We start from the raw sequence: 18879 nt of genomic DNA, 5'->3' as shown, positions 1-18879 counted from the left end.
TGTAAGTGCAGCTAGACCAGGCTGCAAAATGTATTTCAAACCCTGATTACTTCGATGAGACTGCATCAGTGTGATCAGACACACGGTCAAAAAGCACCTAATATTTCTGGCACATATTTCCTTGTTTGAATTCTTTGAAACCCGTACATTTGTATTGCCATAAATGCCAATTTGGGGAAATGTGAAGAAAATCTGACAAGTTTCTTACATTTGGTGTTGAAATCGCCATAGATCAAACAAAATAACTATAATGTGTAATAACAATAATAGGTACTAGGTACATGTAATATGTTACTAGGTAGGAGCTATGTGAATAATTTGTATAAAACATTTGCAGATGAGCAGGATTGTAAACATGTAAGCCTTTTACAGGAGATCATCACCATGCATAAGATTTACGAATTTTCCAAGCACTCAACATGTCATGGAGGTATGAGATCGCCGAACTCTAGTTTGTAACTGAAACGGTATTTTGACAGCTAAGAAAAGGCTTACCATTAACCAACCTCCCAATATGAGCGCTTATAGATTACTTTATATCCTGGGATTTTAATTAAGTAGGTTATCCAGCCATTTATTTATTTCCAGAATAAACAAACTTGGGCCGCTTGCTTTGAAGTCAAACCCAAAATCTCTATCCGAAAATTTATTCATGAAAACTTTGTCGGTAACAGGAATGGTGTACTTGTAAGTCGTTTTTTTTTTCTTTTTGAGTTGTCTTCGAATTTAGACCAGCAGCACCCATGATATTAATTGATTAATTAATAGAGACAGCCGTTTTGCACACCTGGGTAAAAACCCTCATTGGGCATGCGCCTTTTGCCTGGTCCCTTCAAAAATTTCAAAGGGGCGGTTTGGAAAGACGAGTTCTCTGGGATTTTTTCAACTTTCGGAATTCCGGATACTTTTTCTAGTTTTTATCGGATTTATGTCTTTCTAAAGTCTACAGTAGAATGTTGGGAACTTTTCGCGGTAGATTTATGGCACTTTCGTGATGTTTTGGGGAGAAAACGCTGACGTTTCAGACCTGGTGAATTTTCGAGAGGAAAAGAACATGGCGAGATTTTGGGGACGTGGTTTGAAGACGACTTGGGTTTTCGCAGGTAAGTAACAAAACTATTTGGCTAACATTATGCATGCCCTAGCATCTAGTAAGGTCATGTCATATTTATATTAACAAATCATATTCTGAAAGAAATGATATTGTTCTGTAAACTCAGAACGAGCGACAGTTCCACTTGTTAAGAGCCGACTTTTCCGCGCATAATTTAACATTTTTCCATGTGCGCTGTGCTTGTACAGTGTTACTGTTAGGTGTATGTCTTATTGTTTGTCAACTCCACAACGCTGTGAGTTCATATTTCTGTGTATTTCTGAAAAAAATATAGCCTGGGTACCATCCGGATTTTCGCTACGCAACGCTTGAAATTGTTGCGTAGCGAAAATCCGGATGGTACCCAGGCTAAAAAAAATATGCTCTAACAAAAACGTGCACGTGGCTCAAAAACACTTGATATACGTGTGCATTGTTAAATCCTTGAACAAGTTAAGGGTGGTTCCTCAGAGTTCAAGCCATTTGATATAACGTTATTATGCTCTTTTTTTTAGAGTAGGGTAGATGTCTTCGGCCAGGTAGGAGTTTAGGTTCCAGATTAGGCCGCTCATCTCTTTCAGAGCACCGACATTCTGGGGATGGTCTACATCTCTGTAGTCGAAAATCAGATTCTTCTCTTTAAATGTGAGTCCAGCCTTTCCTTGAAAGCATTCACCGCCATTCTGTTGGCAAAAAAGCAGGCCCGTTGCCATTTGCTGCCTTTCTTGCTACACGTATAGACAGTGACCCCTTGTTCTTCTGCCTGATTTCAGTTCAAAAGGTGAGACTGTGTTGTATTTTCCGTGAATGAACTTGTAGGTGTTGATCAGGTCCTCTCTGAGCCTCCTGTATACTAGCGTGGGTAGTACTTTTAAGTCTCTCGGCATAAGGTTACTACGGTCTCTGAGCCCAGGTACCCTCTTTTCTGAACCTTCTCAAGTCTACCGCCAGCTTCCATGTGTGTGGTGATCTACACAGCAGCAGGAATACCTCTGTCAATGAACTCGAAGGTCCTATTATATACATGCCCGTAGCCAGGAGTTTGAATGGGGGGGTTCTTCCCACTGCTTGAGTGGACCTCGAGCGCCGGCGCGAGGTTCCTAGGGGGGTCCGGGGGCATGCTCCCCCGAAAAATTTTGAAAAATGAACCTTCTAAAATGGCATTTCGTGCATTTTTGAGAGGATTTCCAAGAGAAAATCAGAGATAAATTTTTATTCAATGACAAAGAGAGCAGTTTTTCTACGATTACAGTCCATCTTTTCAAGAAAAAACTTGGACCTTTACATAAAATGTGGACCAAAAAGTGGACCTTTACATAAAATGTGGACCAAAAAGTGGACCTTTACATAAAAAGTGGACCTTTGAGCCTTGTGGGGGGTTCTTCCGAACCCCCCGAACCCCCCCTGGCTACAGGCATGATATATAAACCACATAAGACTTCGACCAATTTCTTTCGTGCTGATTCACGGTAATCTTGTTCAGTTACTCACTGTATAATCGTCGTTTGACCTAATTTTTACGAAAGACCATAGGAACAAAACGTAAAACAGACGACAAGCTTAAACAGACTACGAGCTTAAACAGACGACGAGCTTAAACAGACGACGAGCTTGCTTAAACAGACAACGGGCTGGCTGAAACAGACGACGAGCTTGCTGAAACAGACGACGAGCTAATGCACAGACGACGAGCTTGCTGAAACAGACGACGAGCTTGCTGAAACAGACGACGAGCTTGCTGAAACAGACGACGAGCTGAAACAGACAACGAGCTGGCTGAAACAGACGACGAGCTGAAACAGACGACGAGCTGGCTGAAACAGCGAAGGAGCGACGCTCCCGCTCCAAGGCTGGAAACCCTGGCTCCTTGTATAGTGTACGGTCCCTTCTGAGTGACACCAGATGCTGTCTATGGCCCTGTTCAGATTGAATCAGTGAAAGCGCCTTACATGTGTTGATGATATGAATGTTAGACATCCAGGTAAACAATACTCATAGGAAATTCAAACTCCTACTACTGGATAAGTTATGGAGATAATATCCGGGCGTTTCCAAGTGACATTCACCACTCTTCTTCAGCGTCACTAATGAACTAACGTTAACTTTGTTAATTGATTTGTTTCTTGCAAATTCATGCCCGAGGGCTAATCGCATACAGACATTGACAATAAAAATGTGGTGATATAAGACTATTTGCTAACATGAACTTCTACGTGTACGATATACTTATCGAACCTACTACATGTATCTCTACTAATAACGTTGGCATACATACAGGCTAAAAAAAAAGTAAATATGCAATATGAGAACAGGTAATAGGAACAAGGTAACTGCTATTCTAATCCGTTCTATTCTATTAAACTATTCTTGTCATGCTATTAGGGGGTTTGACTTCTTCTCAGGAAGCAGTGGGAGATGAATTGTCCGACTCTTTAAAAAATAAAAGGGTTGGGAGTGAACAGAAGACGATAAAGCACAATTGAGCTACTCCCCACTTCTAAGCAGCCGTCACCATCTTCCTGCTATAGAACCCATCAGGGGTCGTTCGGTTTATAGCACCTTCGGGGTGCCCATCAAAGGATGACACTTTTTTATCTGTCAGATTATAACAGTTTTCACATCGAGTTGAAAAATGTGCTTGCCTGCCTGGCTGTCTGTTTACTGTACTGCTCGTAATGAACTGAACAATTTCGCCTTTCTGACTTTCCACCTCCATGCTTTCTACAACTTTCCACCACACAATAAGTTAGTTGCTGACATTTTGCCATCCTTCCACTTGTATTAATTAGTATGTGTAGGTTTGTTGTGTGTGTACGTGCGCTCGCGCCTTATTGGTCAAGTACTGATGACGTAAGAGGTAATGCTTTCAAAAACTTGTGACCAACGACAGCGTGGTCACAAGTGTATTCATTAGTGACGCTGAAGAAGAGTGGTGAATGTCACTTGGAAACGCCCGGATATTATCTCCATAACTTATCCAGTAGTAGGAGTTTGAATTTCCTATGAGTATTGTTTACCTGGATGTCTAACATTCATATCATCAACACATGTAAGGCGCTTTCACTGATTCAATCTGAACAGGGCCATAGACAGCATCTGGTGTCACTCAGAAGGGACCGTACACTATAAAAGGAGCCAGGGTTTCCAGCCTTGGAGCGGGAGCGTCGCTCCTTCGCTGTTTCAGCCAGCTCGTCGTCTGTTTCAGCTCGTCGTCTGTTTCAGCCAGCTCGTCGTCTGTTTCAGCAAGCGCGTCGTCTGTTTCAGCTCGTCGTCTGTTTCAGCTCGTCGTCTGTTTCAGCTCGTCGTCTGTTTCAGCTAGCTCGTCGTCTGTTTCAGCTCGTCGTCTGTTTCAGCAAGCTCGTCGTCTGTTTCAGCTCGTCGTCTGTTTTAGCTCGTCGTCTGTTTCAGCTCGTCGTCTGTTTCAGCTAGCTCGTTGTCTGTTTCAGCTCGTCGTCTGTTTCAGCAAGCTCGTCGTCTGTTTCAGCAAGCTCGTCGTCTGTGTATTAGCTCGTCGTCTGTTTCAGCAAGCTCGTCGTCTGTTTCAGCCAGCCCGTTGTCTGTTTAAGCAAGCTCGTCGTCTGTTTAAGCTCGTCGTCTGTTTAAGCTCGTCGTCTGTTAAAGCTTGTCGTCTGTTTTACGTTTTGTTCCTATGGTCTTTCGTATCATTTATTTCAGAAAATGGTACATGCTAGATATTCTACTAGTCTTTCTTAATTAAGACTTCTCAGTAGTTGGTACGAAGGACCAAAACGCCAAAATTTGTGCTCAACGAAGGAACTAAATTCAACAGAGAAGGGACTAATTTCAACAGAGAATGAGCTAACTTCAACAGCGAAGGCGCTGTGCTCAGCGAACGCACTGTGCTCAGCGAAGGGGCTGTGTTCAGCGAAAGGGCTGTGTTCAGCGAAGGGGCTGTGTTCAGCGAACGCACTGTGCTCAGCGAAGAGGCTGTGTTTAGCGAAGGTGCTGTGTTCAGCGAACGCACTGTGTTCAGCGAAGGAGCTGTGCTCAGCGAAGGGGCTGTGTTCAGCGAAGGGACTGTGTTCAGCGAACGCACTGTGCTCAGCGAAGGGGCTGTGTTCAGCGAACGCACTGTGCTCAGCGAAGGAGCTGTGTTCAGCGAAGGGGCTGTGTTCAGCGAACGTACTGTGCTCAGCGAAGGGGCTGTGTTCAGCGAAGACCCTTTGCTCGATCAGTGTTGATGCCCTAACGGCTAGGTAAAATTATAGCACCATCTTTTCCTTTCCAATCAGACCCGACAGTCCTACAATTTATCCAACAGTCCTGCAATTTATCCAACAACCGGATTCAAAATATTACAATCATGAACTTTTAAGATGATTGTTATAAAATAGAGGAATGAATGACGACCTTTATTGGGCATTTCGCCACACTTGGTTAAGTATAGATCACAACAAAACAAGATACGAACGAACAGATACATGGTCTATTTGTATTTGTAAATCTTGGAGAGTGTGTTGGTTTATTACGGCTCCACGCACTGTGAATGATACACACGATGCAGACCATGGTCTCGTGCTTTCCATGATGTTTGGGTCTGATACTTGTACATTACTTTGTACAAGGGGGACTTGTTTTCTTGCGACACATAGAAAACTGTCTGATCATATTTTACCTACAACAATGAAACACTAACTAAAGAATATTTTTTAATACTAGTACCAGACACGTACGCTGTCAACACTGTTTTTTCTTCAATATGCTGTTATCTGATCTTAACCGCCATTGTTCTCATACTGAGACTCGTACGGAATGCAGGAAATCGCACCTCTGTGCCAGTCGTCCCTAAGCGGTTGACAAAGGTGATTAGGTGATTTGGAGCTTGGGGATTAGGGTGGGTCTCTCGACAACTTTTACGCTTTTATATAGCCTCTACCAGGCTTGGGGAGGCAGCTGGAAAGAGTAGAAATCGGCCAAATAGAGAGATAAGAATGCCAAGGGAGTTTGTCCGTTGAGAGAACAGTTCGCCGGCTAGCTTTTATACCGAATTGAATTTTCTAGAAACACAATCACTTAAAAAATAGTAGGTCATCTTGATACAAATTACAAGATGTCAAATAGCTTTCCTACGCCAAACGCCATGAACTCGAGAGCACAAGACAAGTTTGGGCGACCCCACGTAGTATGACTACAAACACATGGTTCGCGTCACCTTCAAAACACTTATTAATAAGTATAGTACAGTCAATTAATGCGTGGAAAACAGCTCTATAAGAAGCTAGAATGGCCGGCTGCACTGTGTGTACTATTCACAGTGAGTGGTGCCGTAAAACCAAACACTATCATCCAAGATTTACAAATGCAGATAACCGATCTAGGCCAAGCTATATATTCTGGAATGCGGTACTTTTTTGAAGTGACGTCATCCATGTATATGTTTTCATAGTGCGTAGAGCAAGGAGCCAGTAAAACAGTTAGGAGAAGCCAGAAGGGCTGCATTGGGTTTTGGGTTATTTTTGACGTGTTTTTTAGGCTTTGTTAACGGGGTTTCTTTTTGCGATGGGACTTTTTTTGGGTGAAAAAAATTCCAGTGCAAAAAAGAATCCCGATAAAAAGCCTAAAATTAAAAACGCACCAAAAATAACCCCAAACCCAAACCTCTGCTTGGACTGGAGAGTACTGCATCGTGTGTATCATTCACAGTGCGTGGAGCCGTAATAAACCAACACACTCTCCAAGATTTACAAATACAAATAGACCATGTATCTGTTCGTTCGTATCTTGTTTTGTTGTGATCTATACTTAACCAAGTGTGGCGAAATGCCCAATAAAGGTCGTCATTCATTCCTCTATTTTATAACAATCATCTTAAAAGTTCATGATTGTAATATTTTGAATCCGGTTGTTGGATAAATTGCAGGACTGTCGGATAAATTGTAGGACTGTCGGGTCTGATTGGAAAGGAAAAGATGGTGCTATAATTTTACCTAGCCGTTAGGGCATCAACACTGATCGAGCAAAGGTCCTTCGCTGAACACAGCCCTTTCGCTGAGCACACGCTGAACACAGCCCCTTCGCTGAGCACAGCCCCCTCGCTGAACACAGCTCCTTCGCTGAACACAGCCCCTTCGCTGAGCACAGTGGATTCGCTGAACACAGCCCCTTCGCTGAACACAGCCCCTTCGCTGAACACAGCCCCTTCGCTGAACACAGTGGGTTCGCTGAACACAGCCCCTTCGCTGAGCACAGTGCGTTCGCTGAGCACAGTGCGTTCGCTGAAAATAGCTCCTTCGCTGAGCACAGTGCGTTCGCTGAGCACAGCCCCTTCGCTGAACACAGCTCCTTCGCTGAGCACAGTGCGTTCGCTGAACACAGCTCCTTCGCTGAGCACAGCGCGTTCGCCGAGCACAGCTCCTTCGCTGTTGAATTTAGCTCATTCTCTGTTGAAATTAGTCCCTTCTCTGTTGAATTTAGTTCCTTCGTTGAGCACAAATTTTGGCGTTTTGGTCCTTCGTAAAATGAAACTTTAGATAATCAGATATCTTCAAGTTGTTTGTATTTTTGTGTTTTATTCAGATTTCTACAATATTAAATGACGGGGCTCATAAGTCTTTGTAACTAGTTATTGTTCTTATACACCCACACCAACATTTGTATGTAGTTATCTAGGATCTAGATCTGTGTTCTGAATGCCTGCCAGCTGTGCAGGTGTTCCTGTCCTGATGAGATGAGACTTGTGATGACAGAGGCACCGGGTGATCGGATACAGGAGATAATACTGAATTGGACATTTTACATAGTAGCTACCATACTTGGTGTTATTTGAAACAAATGTGTAACTTCGATGAAGGTTAGACATCCAGGTAATACGATATGCCAAAAAACAGTTACTCAAGCAACTGGATATGATTTTGAAAACGTCAGACGTTTCAGCTAGTATCCACTAGTATATTTGCATCATCTTGTCTTGACTTGTCTGACTTTTGTTCCTTTTTCGACTTCCAAAAATTTGTCTTCACTTTATTTGCATATCAATCAACAGGTTGTGTATATAAACCTGCTTTCCCCTCTGGTCTCTCAGTCACTGACGAAAGCTAGTGGATACTAGCTGAAACGTCTGACGTTTTCAAAATCATATCCAGTTGCTTGAGTAACTGTTTTTTGGCAAATGTGTAACTTCTCGTGTCTATATACACTGTAGTTACGTGGCTGCTGACTGATGCAGTAGTGGGAACTTCAGTCTGAACCTGACGAGACCGATTGGACGACCAGACCTGGTGATTTGAAGGCCCAAGAGGAATATCAGGTGAGAAAATCTGACTTCTGTATTTTATCCACTATTTACATGGTGTTATTCTAGACAAAGGCTGTGTAACTTGTCTGTAGAGATGGCTCCTGGTAGTGATGACAACACTGGATTGGATTACACTTTAAAGACCCAAGAGCAAGATAACAGTATCCACAGGTAAAATCAGAATACTTTTTAAGAATCCATGTAACTTAATTCTTACCACATGTACCACTCTGCAACTTTTACTCTGTTAGGCTTTACACTTGACCTTATATATTGAGCACTAGTCAACATTTCTAGGAAGAGGCTAACAAAATACATCATCTTTACTTTGTCACTTGTTGCCTTAATTCATGCACTGAACAAATTGTCCTTTTTTGTCAGATGTGTCCTGAGGTCAGCTGTCCTGATGTTCCTGTCCTGACTGGGAGAAACCTGTGATGACCAGCGACTCCTGTCCAAACAAGACCAGATGAGTGGTCAGCAAACCAGTGGACTTCTACAGAAAGAGATGTAGAGTTAAGAGTTTGTACAGGTGAGATAATGCTTCACAATTTACATGATTGTCAATTTTTTTTCTCTAATGTGTTAGGAATTCTATCTGAACCCCAAAGAAGAAGAAAGAAGATGTTAGCAGTAATAGTAATACACAATATGCTTTTGGTTTTTATAATGATTTTATTTCAACATCATTCAGTGTTGCCAGGTTACTTCTATGTCGCAGTTTTGCACGTAGTGGTTGCTTCAGCAGCCTTTCGCTGACGCAAACATAGTTTGTGGTTCCACATAAACCTGCAAGTTGTGTGACATGATTTTAAGTGCAAGGCCAAGCGCTGTTTTCAATACACTGACTTCTGTTTTTCTGTCTTGAAGATGTGAACCCGGAGACCGGAATAAGCAGGAGGAAGAACCAGACTTCTATTGATAGAGCTGTGGGAAAGAAGATGGGGTGTGAGTATGTTTCCTTTATTAACACGAGACAACACTCCACATGCACGCATCTTTCGCCTATTTCACTGTGCTCTGAGGGACCATTTCTCTTAAATTCAAAAAAAAAAAAAGTATCCTAGCCGGCCAACCGACTACTTAAATTCCACGTTGTTATCTGCTTCGTATTGTATTTGTATAGTCCAAACACCCAAATTGCCCAAAAATTGTCACTTTGGACCTTAAATTCCCCCACCAAAAAAATGCCAGCCGCTTTAATTGTACGTTGTAATCCACTTCATTTTGTATAGTTGAGTGCAAAATTGCCCCAAAATTATTGATTTGGACCCTTATTCTTAAATTCTCCTGCTGAAAAACTTGTTTTGGTCAGTCGCTTGAATTCCACGTTGTTATCCTCTTTATCGTATAGTTAAATGCCAAATTGCCCCCAAATTTCCGCTTTGCACACTTCAATTTCCCTGCCGCTTTAATTCCACTTATCATTAGTTGAGTGCCAAAATTGCCAAAAAATTGTTGCTTTGGGTCTTAACTATTAAATTCTCCTGCCAAAATCTTAGGCAGCCGCCACCTTAAATTCCACGTTGTTATCCTCTTTATTGTATAGTTGAATGCCAAATTGCCCCAAAATTGTAGCTTTGTACCTTAAATTTCCCTGCCAAAAAACTGTGTCTTTGCCTGGCTACATTAATTTTCAAGTTTGTTTTCCCGCCAAAAAAAAAATCACAGGACCCTCACCTGTTTAATTAATTGGATTATGTTTTCCCGCCAAAAAACTTAGTATATACAGCACTCTAACCTTGAACTTGTGCACCTGCCTCCCTCCCCACACCTACCTTCTCTCAAAATATGTGTTAGTTACACTGTTACACACTTCTCTGAACATGTAGAACCACACTGCTACGCAAACACTTGGTTCATCGAGTGCAGTTCTTCCACCTCATTAGACTTTAGAATAATCTCTTGCTTTTCTGGTCGGTCAATGCACTAAGTGTACTCCCCGGGGGATGTCTTTTCGGAGACATTGATGCTTCGACACATCAGTATACCAGTGCAATTGACTGACCAGGAGAGCGAGAGATTATTCTAAAGTTTAGAATAGTCTAATGCGGTGGAAGAACTGCACTCGATCAACCAAGTGTTTGCGTAGCAGTGTGGTGACTACATGTTAAGAGAAGTGTTGGAACAGTGTAACTAACATACTTTGAGAGAAGGTAGGTGTGGGGAGGGGGGTGCACAAGTTCAAGGTTAGAGTGCTGTATATACTAAGTTTTTTGGCGGGAAAACTTAATCCAATTAATTAAACAGGTGAGGGTCTTGTGATTTTTTTTTTTGGCGGGAAAATCAACTTAAAAATGAATCAGCACAAAATTAATGCGGGCAGGGAAATTTAAGTGTTTAAGGTACAAAGCTACAATTTTGGGGCAATTTGTCATTCAACTATCTGACAAGAAGTGGAATTAAAGCGGCAGGGAAATTTAAGTACAAAGCGAAAATTTGGAGGCAATTTGGCATTTAACTGTACGATAAAGTGGATAAAGAGGATAACAACGTGGAATTCAAGCGGCCGGCTGGCCAAAATAAGTTTTTCACCCGAAGAATTTAAGAGTAAAGGTCCAAAGCGACAATTTTGCACTCAACTATACAAAATGAAGTGGATTACAATGTACAATTGAAGCGGCTGGCATTTTTTTTGGTGGGGGAATTCAAGGTCCAAAGTGACAATTTTGGGGGAATTTAAGGTCCAAAGTGACAATTTTGGGGCAATTTGGCATTCTACAGTACATACAAATACAATATGAAACAGATAACGTGGAATTTAGCAGTCAGTTGGCCGGCTTGGATACTTTTTTGGGAGAATTTAAGAGTAAAGGTCCAAATGGTCCCTCAGAGCACAGTGAAATAGGCGAAAGGTGTGTGTGCATGTGGAGTGTTGTCTCGTGTTAATAAAGGAAACATACTCACACCTCCCCATCTTCTTTCCCACAGCTCTACCAACAGAAGTCTGGTTCTTCCTCCTGCTCATTCCAGTCTCCAGGTTCACATCTTCAAGACAGAGAAACAGAAGTCAGTGTATTGAAAAAAAGGTGAGGGTCCTGTGATATTTTTTGGCAGGAAAATGGAATTACTAACAAATCTGCGAAACAAAACTATGCCCATTATTCACTCAAAAGAAAAGTTTCTTTCCCTACACTTACAACTGCCCTACCTATGTCACACTTAAAGCTGTTTACTTTTTAAACAGCGTTCAGAAACTTACATGCAAGCTACACATTTCAAGTAAAAAGCATTTTTTAGTGTCTGCCTTCGACAGTGGGAATGCAGTGTAAAGAATTCCAGACAGTGTAGTCCCGCTGTCATAAAATTTTCAGTTGTTGGCAGAAAATTTGACTAAAGCGGTGCTACACTGTCTGGAATTCTTTACACTGCATTCCCACTGTTGTAAAAAAACATTGTATATAAAACAGGCCTACAACAGCCTGTCTACCTGCGAAATGACGACTTTTAATTAATAATAACTTATATATTAGTCACTTGAGTGTATTATATGATCCTTGTGTTGATCTTTTGCAGAGACCACTGGGACCAGGAAAGAGATCCTGGCCCACTGTCAAGGCCGTACCTGCTGGTCACTGGACCTCTCACTGTGACTTGACTGAACAGCTAAATTAGGAAGCAACTTCTGAGTATATAATCCTTGCGAAAAGGCTAGACATATTTTTGTTTCGCTGATTCCTACCTTTCAAACATCACACACAGCTTGTACCTGTAGTACACTCTACAGAAAGAAAGCACAACATTGCCTTTTCCATTTTTTGATGTAACGAAACAGCACATATTTCCAAAAATCATTACATGACCAAAGTATTTTCCCTGAAATCCACTCCATCACAGGCAAAATGTACTGAATGATTATATTATATTGTAACAATGTATTATGTGCATCACTCATTATCTATTATTCCAATAAAATCTTTGTGGGATACCCTCTGTTTTCATAAATTATGTTGATATACATATAAATAATCTTGATTGTGGTTCACCTATACAATGTACTTTATCTGTATCGGTTACGGGTATAACTGCCCTTTGGCATAAAACACTGGCTTAGGCCATGTTGATTTGATTACACATGTATATGGATGACATCTGCACGTGCATTAATTTTAGGCCATTTCCACAAAAAAAAGTTTTCAACCATACTGTAAATCGTACAAAACAGTTGCAAAATGAGCAAATATATACTGTAAGTTGCACAAAAAATATTGGAAAATGATACCAATGTTGTATAATGCCAAAATTAAACGAAAGATGAAAATGTAAAGAAATGAATTTGAAGAGTAGATTATTCACCATACCATACTGTGTCATTTGTTCCACCTTCTTCACCACACAGATTTCATAATAAAAACAACCTTTTTTTGCCAAACTTTCTTTTATTCGTACACTCGCATCAGTTTTGGGGTTTCCAGAGGATGTCATCCATATACATGTAATGATTCAAATCACCATGGCCTTATTTGACAAGACAAAATCAATGAATTTAGGTAAATCAAACGTAAAATTAGAACAAAGATTAGCATTCTCAGCCTGGAAGTGGATATCATCATGTTCAATGATTGAAATATTTTAGTTTGTTTTTTTAGATTCACCCTGTTACGGTTAAGCCTGAAAGATGTGTACTTTTTGTGTTTGAAACTAAAGCAAAATTCAAAATCAGTGGGCATTAATTTCGTGATCAATTACACCATGTTGATTATATATATGACTTCCACGTGTATACAAATTTTTGTCCGAAAATTTGAAGAAATGAAAGTATTATTCACAAACTGGTTAAAGGTTGTGGCAATGTGGAAATGGGGCGGTTTTATGTGTTTAAATCATATTATCATATAGCCGGGTGGCGTAGACCAATCAGAGGCCTCCGTTACCCGTGCTTTATTCTCCGATAAACCATGGCTCAGCCGTGCGTTATTCTCCATAAACCATGGGTGAAACCATAATGATATAGGGGTACACAGCTCTTTCTGTTAATATTCATAGCAGTTTCCTGGTCAGACAAAATTATGTTTTTTTTTAAGCTTCATATAAACTAAAATGTGTGTGAGTATGAAATGTATATGTAAATAGATAGAATTTGAACGGGAGAGCAAAAACCATACTTATTTTGACACCCCTACAAAAAGTGGTATCGCCCACATCACCTGACTGAATCAGACCAGGGATCAGACGATTTATTTTTTTGGTCCGCCATCTTGCCTTCTTGTGTCATGGAGAGTTTGCCTAATTTCTACATGGAAGAGATAACAGACGCGGATTTAGATGAGATATTTGGACCCATGGAGGTCGAGGAACAGACGCTGGAAGCTACACCGGAGACAGAGGTCAGCAGGGTGCGTTTCGCGTGTCTGAACGAACAACAACTTGGCGAGATAGAGGAGGGGCGAGTTGAAAAAACTACTGAAAGGGCAACCAAGTGGGGAGTGAAGCTTTTGAAAGGTGGGTGTGTTCTTTTTTCAAGTGATTAGCAGGAATAGAATTACATTTGTTTTGCTAATGTTATTGTTACTGTAATATCGACAGGCTGCCAAATTTATAACAGCCCTGTACTGAACTGGAATTTTACAGCAAATTCTCTGATTTAGAATATAATGTTGATAAGTGTGCCAATATGTTATTGGTAGCTGGAGTCTCGGAGAAGTCAGTATTATTATCAACATCCTGTGGGTGTAGTGGAAAATGAATAAACAAGACTTTTGTTTTTAATATTATGATTTTAGAATGGCTGACAGCAAGAGACTTGGATACAGACCATGATTATAATATTTTGGAATGTATTGTTATGTAAATATTAAAGGTTTAATGTTTTGAACAGGAATTGTGTTGATTCATTGTGTCAGTTTGGATAGGCTATATGATAATAACGTTAATGCACCGCCTTTTCCTCGGTGTATATGGTGTCATAAATGCATGGTCAGCTGCTATAACCACCTCATAAACCACCTCGTTCGCTTCGCTCACTCGGTGGTTTATTCGGTGGTTATAGCAGCTGACCATGCATTTATGACACCATATACACCTCGGGGCGGTGCATTAACCCTTTATTATATTGTTATATGGTATAGTGTGATATTACATTGTATCATATTATTTATTATTATTATTTATTATGATTGCATATTATATTATGATATGATTTCATATTATATACCATATGTATATTTTGAGTTACTTTAGTTTATTGTACTTACATTGTCAAGTTGGATGGTTCACTTCTTTTGTTATTTTCTAATTAAAAAAAAAAAGGCTGTGGCAAAACTTGGCCTCAAACTAAGGAAAACCAAATTTGGCAATAGCAGGGAAAGACGCTTTGATGTGGATAAACTACAGGATACTAGGAAAAACTTCAACAATGTTGCACTGAAAAACCGCTTCTCTGTTCTCCAAGACGATGAAGCAATGACTATTCACAACTTCAATGAAACCATGTCGCAAGCGGCCAAAGAGACTATAGGATACAAGAAACATGCCAAGTCCCATTGGCTGCCCACAAACACATGGCAACTAACAGAAGAAAGAAAGCAAATCAACAACTTTTGAGCTCTAAATCTCCAAGACTTCAAGAGAAAGTTAAAAACCAGTACAAAGAAAAAGAATTAAAGAAGGCAGCTAGAAAGAATAAAAGAAATTACACAGAAAAGCTTGCCAGAGAGGCTGAAACAGCCACACAGAGGAAAGACATGTGAATGAGGATAAAAGTGTCTTAGAAAAACAAATTTAACAGTGACCCCATCATGATAAATGGTAAACCACTGGAAGAGGTAATCGAGTTCACCTATTTAGGCAGCAAGATGACTGCGGATGGAGAATGTACGAAGGAAGTAGATAATAGGTCAGCAAGGCTAACCAAACCAGTATGGAGGAATACGAACACACATACCAAAACCAAAGTTAACAGCTTTAAAAGTAACGTTCTGAGCGTTCTACTGAACGTATTCCAGAACAAATGTCTGCGAAGGATCCTCAAAATCTTTTTCCCTAACACCATATAGAACAAGAATCTACTCCTTAAGACAGGCCTTAAACCAGTGAGCGAGACGTCGTGTGAGCTTGAGATGTGAGATCGATGGAGATGGCTTGGCCACATCTGTTGCAAACCAACAACTGACTTGACAAGAGTGGCATTGAGGTGGACGCCACAGGGCAGAAGAGCAAGAGGTCGTCCCAAAGAGACATGGGGAAGGACCATGGAGAAAGAAGTGAGAAGATGTGGATTCTCGATGGATGAGGCAGTGAGGGTGGCTGCTGATTGTCCCAGATGGAGGAAGCTACTGGAGCCCCATGCGCCACTAGGCTTGGAGGGGACTGAGTGAGAGATACCAGACCAGAAAAGAACAAGAAACAGTCATGCCTTCAAATATCAGAGTTATCAACCAAGAATTAAGAATTCAAAACTCTTCGAACTGACTGGAACTCGTTGCCACCAAGCACAGTTGGGGCATCATCACTAGAAAGCTTAAGCCGACAAATAGTGGTACATAGTTTGGGTGGCGGTTAGCCGTGGACGACTCTGTCACCCTTTTTGCATGATAATGCCGGCATTATCATGCAAAAAGCGTGACAGAGTCGTCCACGGCTAGGTGGCGGTGAAATTTAGCTCCCCGGAACACACACGTGGACAAAACCGGCAACACAACTTATCAAATTATGTTATCAATAATTATTATTATTATTTTTAGCGGCATGAGAATGTCTTACCAAACTTTCTGGGAACAGCGGTCGTTTCTTCAACCTACTACTCGTTAGAGTAGGATAGACAGATGCCAAATGCCAAGTAAAATTTGCGCATTTTCAAAGACGTGGCTGACACCGAAATATTTTCAACATGCGGAGGCCAGAATCTTCCTCTCAGTATTCTACACAATAACGCCAAAAAAATTATAATGCGTTATATCTCGGACCAAACTGGACACAGACATACAAACAACAAAGTTAAATCGTCTTCACCTCCAGAACTTGGCGTTGCACGGTGCAAAGCACGAATTTTCGGCGAGTTATTTCTTCTCTCAAGTCGCCAGGCCATCTTGTCTTCTTCTTCTTCAGAAATGGCGGGTCCACAGCGCGATGCACTGTGGGTAAAATACACGTGCAGCATCCAGCTGATCATTTTGGCGCCAAAAGTGTAAGTATTCTCCTGACCAAATTTTGGCAATCGGATTTAACCATGGAGGTAGAAAAAAGAGATGATTTAACTTTACCCAAACATTCCCTAACAATGTTCTGATCTCACAATAGACTGTTTGAGGCTCCTTCAACCAATTTTCCACCGTTTTTTCTGTTACAAAAGATGAACTGAAAATTAAATTTAGATGTTTTCACGCGCGTGGTTAGTGAGGGCAGGTCAGAGGTCAAAGTGAGCCTCAAAATGGCGGATGTCGTCTGCTGAGGCCTTTTATTCTTTTGTTTACGTATTTTGGGCTGTGAATTTGGACTGTTAGCGCCAAAATGTCGAGAATGTTCTTCCTCGATGATGAAGAAGAGTGGGAGGAGATTCGTACTGTTGATTCGGGCGATGAATACCCTATCTCAGGCGACGATTCCACTGAGAGTAGTGAAAGTGAGACGGATTCTGAAGAACAAGAAGATCGTGTTGGCAGACAGGGGAGGAAACGAGCTCGCACGGAACCAGATAGTAGTGGTGAACGTGACATCTGCCGTGGAGCTACTAATGGCCTTGGTCGTGCTAGGGGTAGAGGTCGGGGCCGAGGTCGCGGCCAAGCATCAAGGGGACGTGGCACGGGCAGGCGACGTGGCAGCCAGCCTCCTGATGGGGATTCAAATCCCAGAGCCGCCCCCCAAGCTGCAACTGACAGTGATACAACACTTGATGACAGGAACTTGCAGAGGGTGGATGGAAACAGCCTGACCAAGCCTCCCCATGTTTTCACTGGACAAATTGACGAGGTAGTTATTGGCGACGCCTCAGGGGCGGAGCCGTTGGTATAGTACTGCGATTGAGTTGAAAATATTCTAAGAATTCCACGAATGGAATATTCTAAGCATTCTGAGAAATAAGATTTTGGGCCCCCTAGTGGCTTCCCTTGGTACTGCAGCTGAATTCTGGTCTTCATATCTCACAATATGGACATGGTAGCTCATGAATATTAGATGGTAGGTAGCTCTTGTGCTTGGAAATAATGCAAAAGCTTGTGTATAATACTAGAGAAGAAAATAGAATAATTTTGTTCATCATTATCTCTAATATGCATACTGCTTGATATTTTGTATGGTGACCTACATTTCTAGTCTTTGGACTATCTAGTCTTTGGAGTATAACCTCTTGAATTAATCAGTTGTTGTTGTTTTCAGAGGGAAGTGGCTAAGGAGCTGATCAGCACATCAGGACACAGGAATGCCAGCAGTCTGTTGCGCCTGACAGAGCGGCATTTCCCGGAGAAGATTCCATCAGCCGAGGGAGGCAAGGCCAAGTCCCGAAGCTGTAAGGTCTGCTGTCCTGCTGAGAGGAAGTACCGCCTAGATCACGGTTTGGAACCCAAGAAGAGGCCTGGCCATGAGAGTACGTACCAGTGTAAGCAGTGTGAGGTTGCCTTGTGCATCACTCCCTGCATGGAGCTGTACCACACACAGGAGTTCTACATCAAGGAGTGGATAAGGCTGGAGTACGGTCCAAATGCAGTCGCAGATGATTAATTGCCTTCATTATCTACTTATTCATATACAGTTTGTACTAATCAGTTATGTACAATAAGCTTTCATATGATATGTAACAAGTGTATGTACCATTGTTTATATAGGTACAGGAAGGAATGTAATATGTTGTATACGATAGTCGGTTCAGCACCAAGGACAATATCTGATCATAAACTTACCTGTTATGATAGTTCTCATAGTGTCAAGACTTCTCAGGATCTGGTAAGTCAAGGCTGAAGTCATTCTATAGGAGCTTATTGTCTTCGTCAAGAAGACTATGGAAGTTTTGGGCTTGGTAATGAGAAAACACACCATACACAAAAAAACAGCCATTGGTGAGAGACTTTTATTTTCTGCCATATCCAAATTCATAGCTTAAATTCCTGTAGTACAAAATAAATCAAGCAATTGGAAAAATTCTCAGGCATTTCAGATACATGTAGATCCGCTATCTTTTATCAGTGACTACTAATATATTGGTCAGTACTCTACATGGCTTACTGTTGGAAGAGATATCTATTCTGAATTATAGCGATAGTCGTTCCTCCTTGCTATTTTGCCTAAGAAACCTACATCACATCACTACTATTCGCATATAATTTTGATAACTTTCACGAGTACTGTGGTCATTTAACACATACGCTAGCAAATTTGCGAAACTATAGAACAAGTCAGAATCTCCACCACAGATACTTCAGATTGTTTTATAAACTCTTAACTGTTAGTAGTAACGTTACAGATTTGACTGTGAACGCATTCAAAAGTATCGCTCAAAGCATGCAATAAGGCCACACCAATTTAATTTCTTGGTTAACAGATTCGCCGCTTCATTTTTTTCGGATTTGCAAATAAAAATAAAAATTCAGAATAAACTGCA

General features: G+C 41.2%; 1 protein-coding gene across 1 annotated transcript; it reads left to right on the top strand.

Annotated features, from left to right (window-relative positions):
• The first annotated feature begins 16697 nt into the window (after nucleotides 1-16697).
• Nucleotides 16698-18867, top strand: LOC109477005 (zinc finger Ran-binding domain-containing protein 2-like). The gene is made up of 2 exons (XM_019778018.1): nucleotides 16698-17255; nucleotides 17661-18867. The coding sequence occupies exons 1-2, from the start codon at nucleotides 16797-16799 to the stop codon at nucleotides 18000-18002; spliced, it is 801 nt and encodes a 266-aa protein (XP_019633577.1). The 5' UTR covers nucleotides 16698-16796; the 3' UTR covers nucleotides 18003-18867.
• Nucleotides 18868-18879: the final 12 nt, after the last annotated feature.

This window comes from Branchiostoma belcheri, unplaced genomic scaffold, assembly GCF_001625305.1.
Source record: "Branchiostoma belcheri isolate BF01 breed outbred unplaced genomic scaffold, Haploidv18h27 scaffold4, whole genome shotgun sequence".
In the NCBI taxonomy this organism is placed as follows: Eukaryota; Metazoa; Chordata; class Leptocardii; order Amphioxiformes; family Branchiostomatidae; genus Branchiostoma; species Branchiostoma belcheri.
The sequence above is the reverse complement of the archived record's forward strand: the minus strand, read 5'-3'. Positions and strand labels throughout refer to the sequence as shown.

Excerpts from the sequence above, each read along its gene's own strand:
- LOC109477005 (XM_019778018.1), top strand. The coding sequence starts at position 16,797 with ATGTCGAGAATGTTCTTCCTCGATGATGAAGAAGAGTGGGAGGAGATT. Across the intron at positions 17,256-17,660 it reads TCACTGGACAAATTGACGAG|AGGGAAGTGGCTAAGGAGCT; the intron begins GTAGTTATTGGC and ends TGTTGTTTTCAG.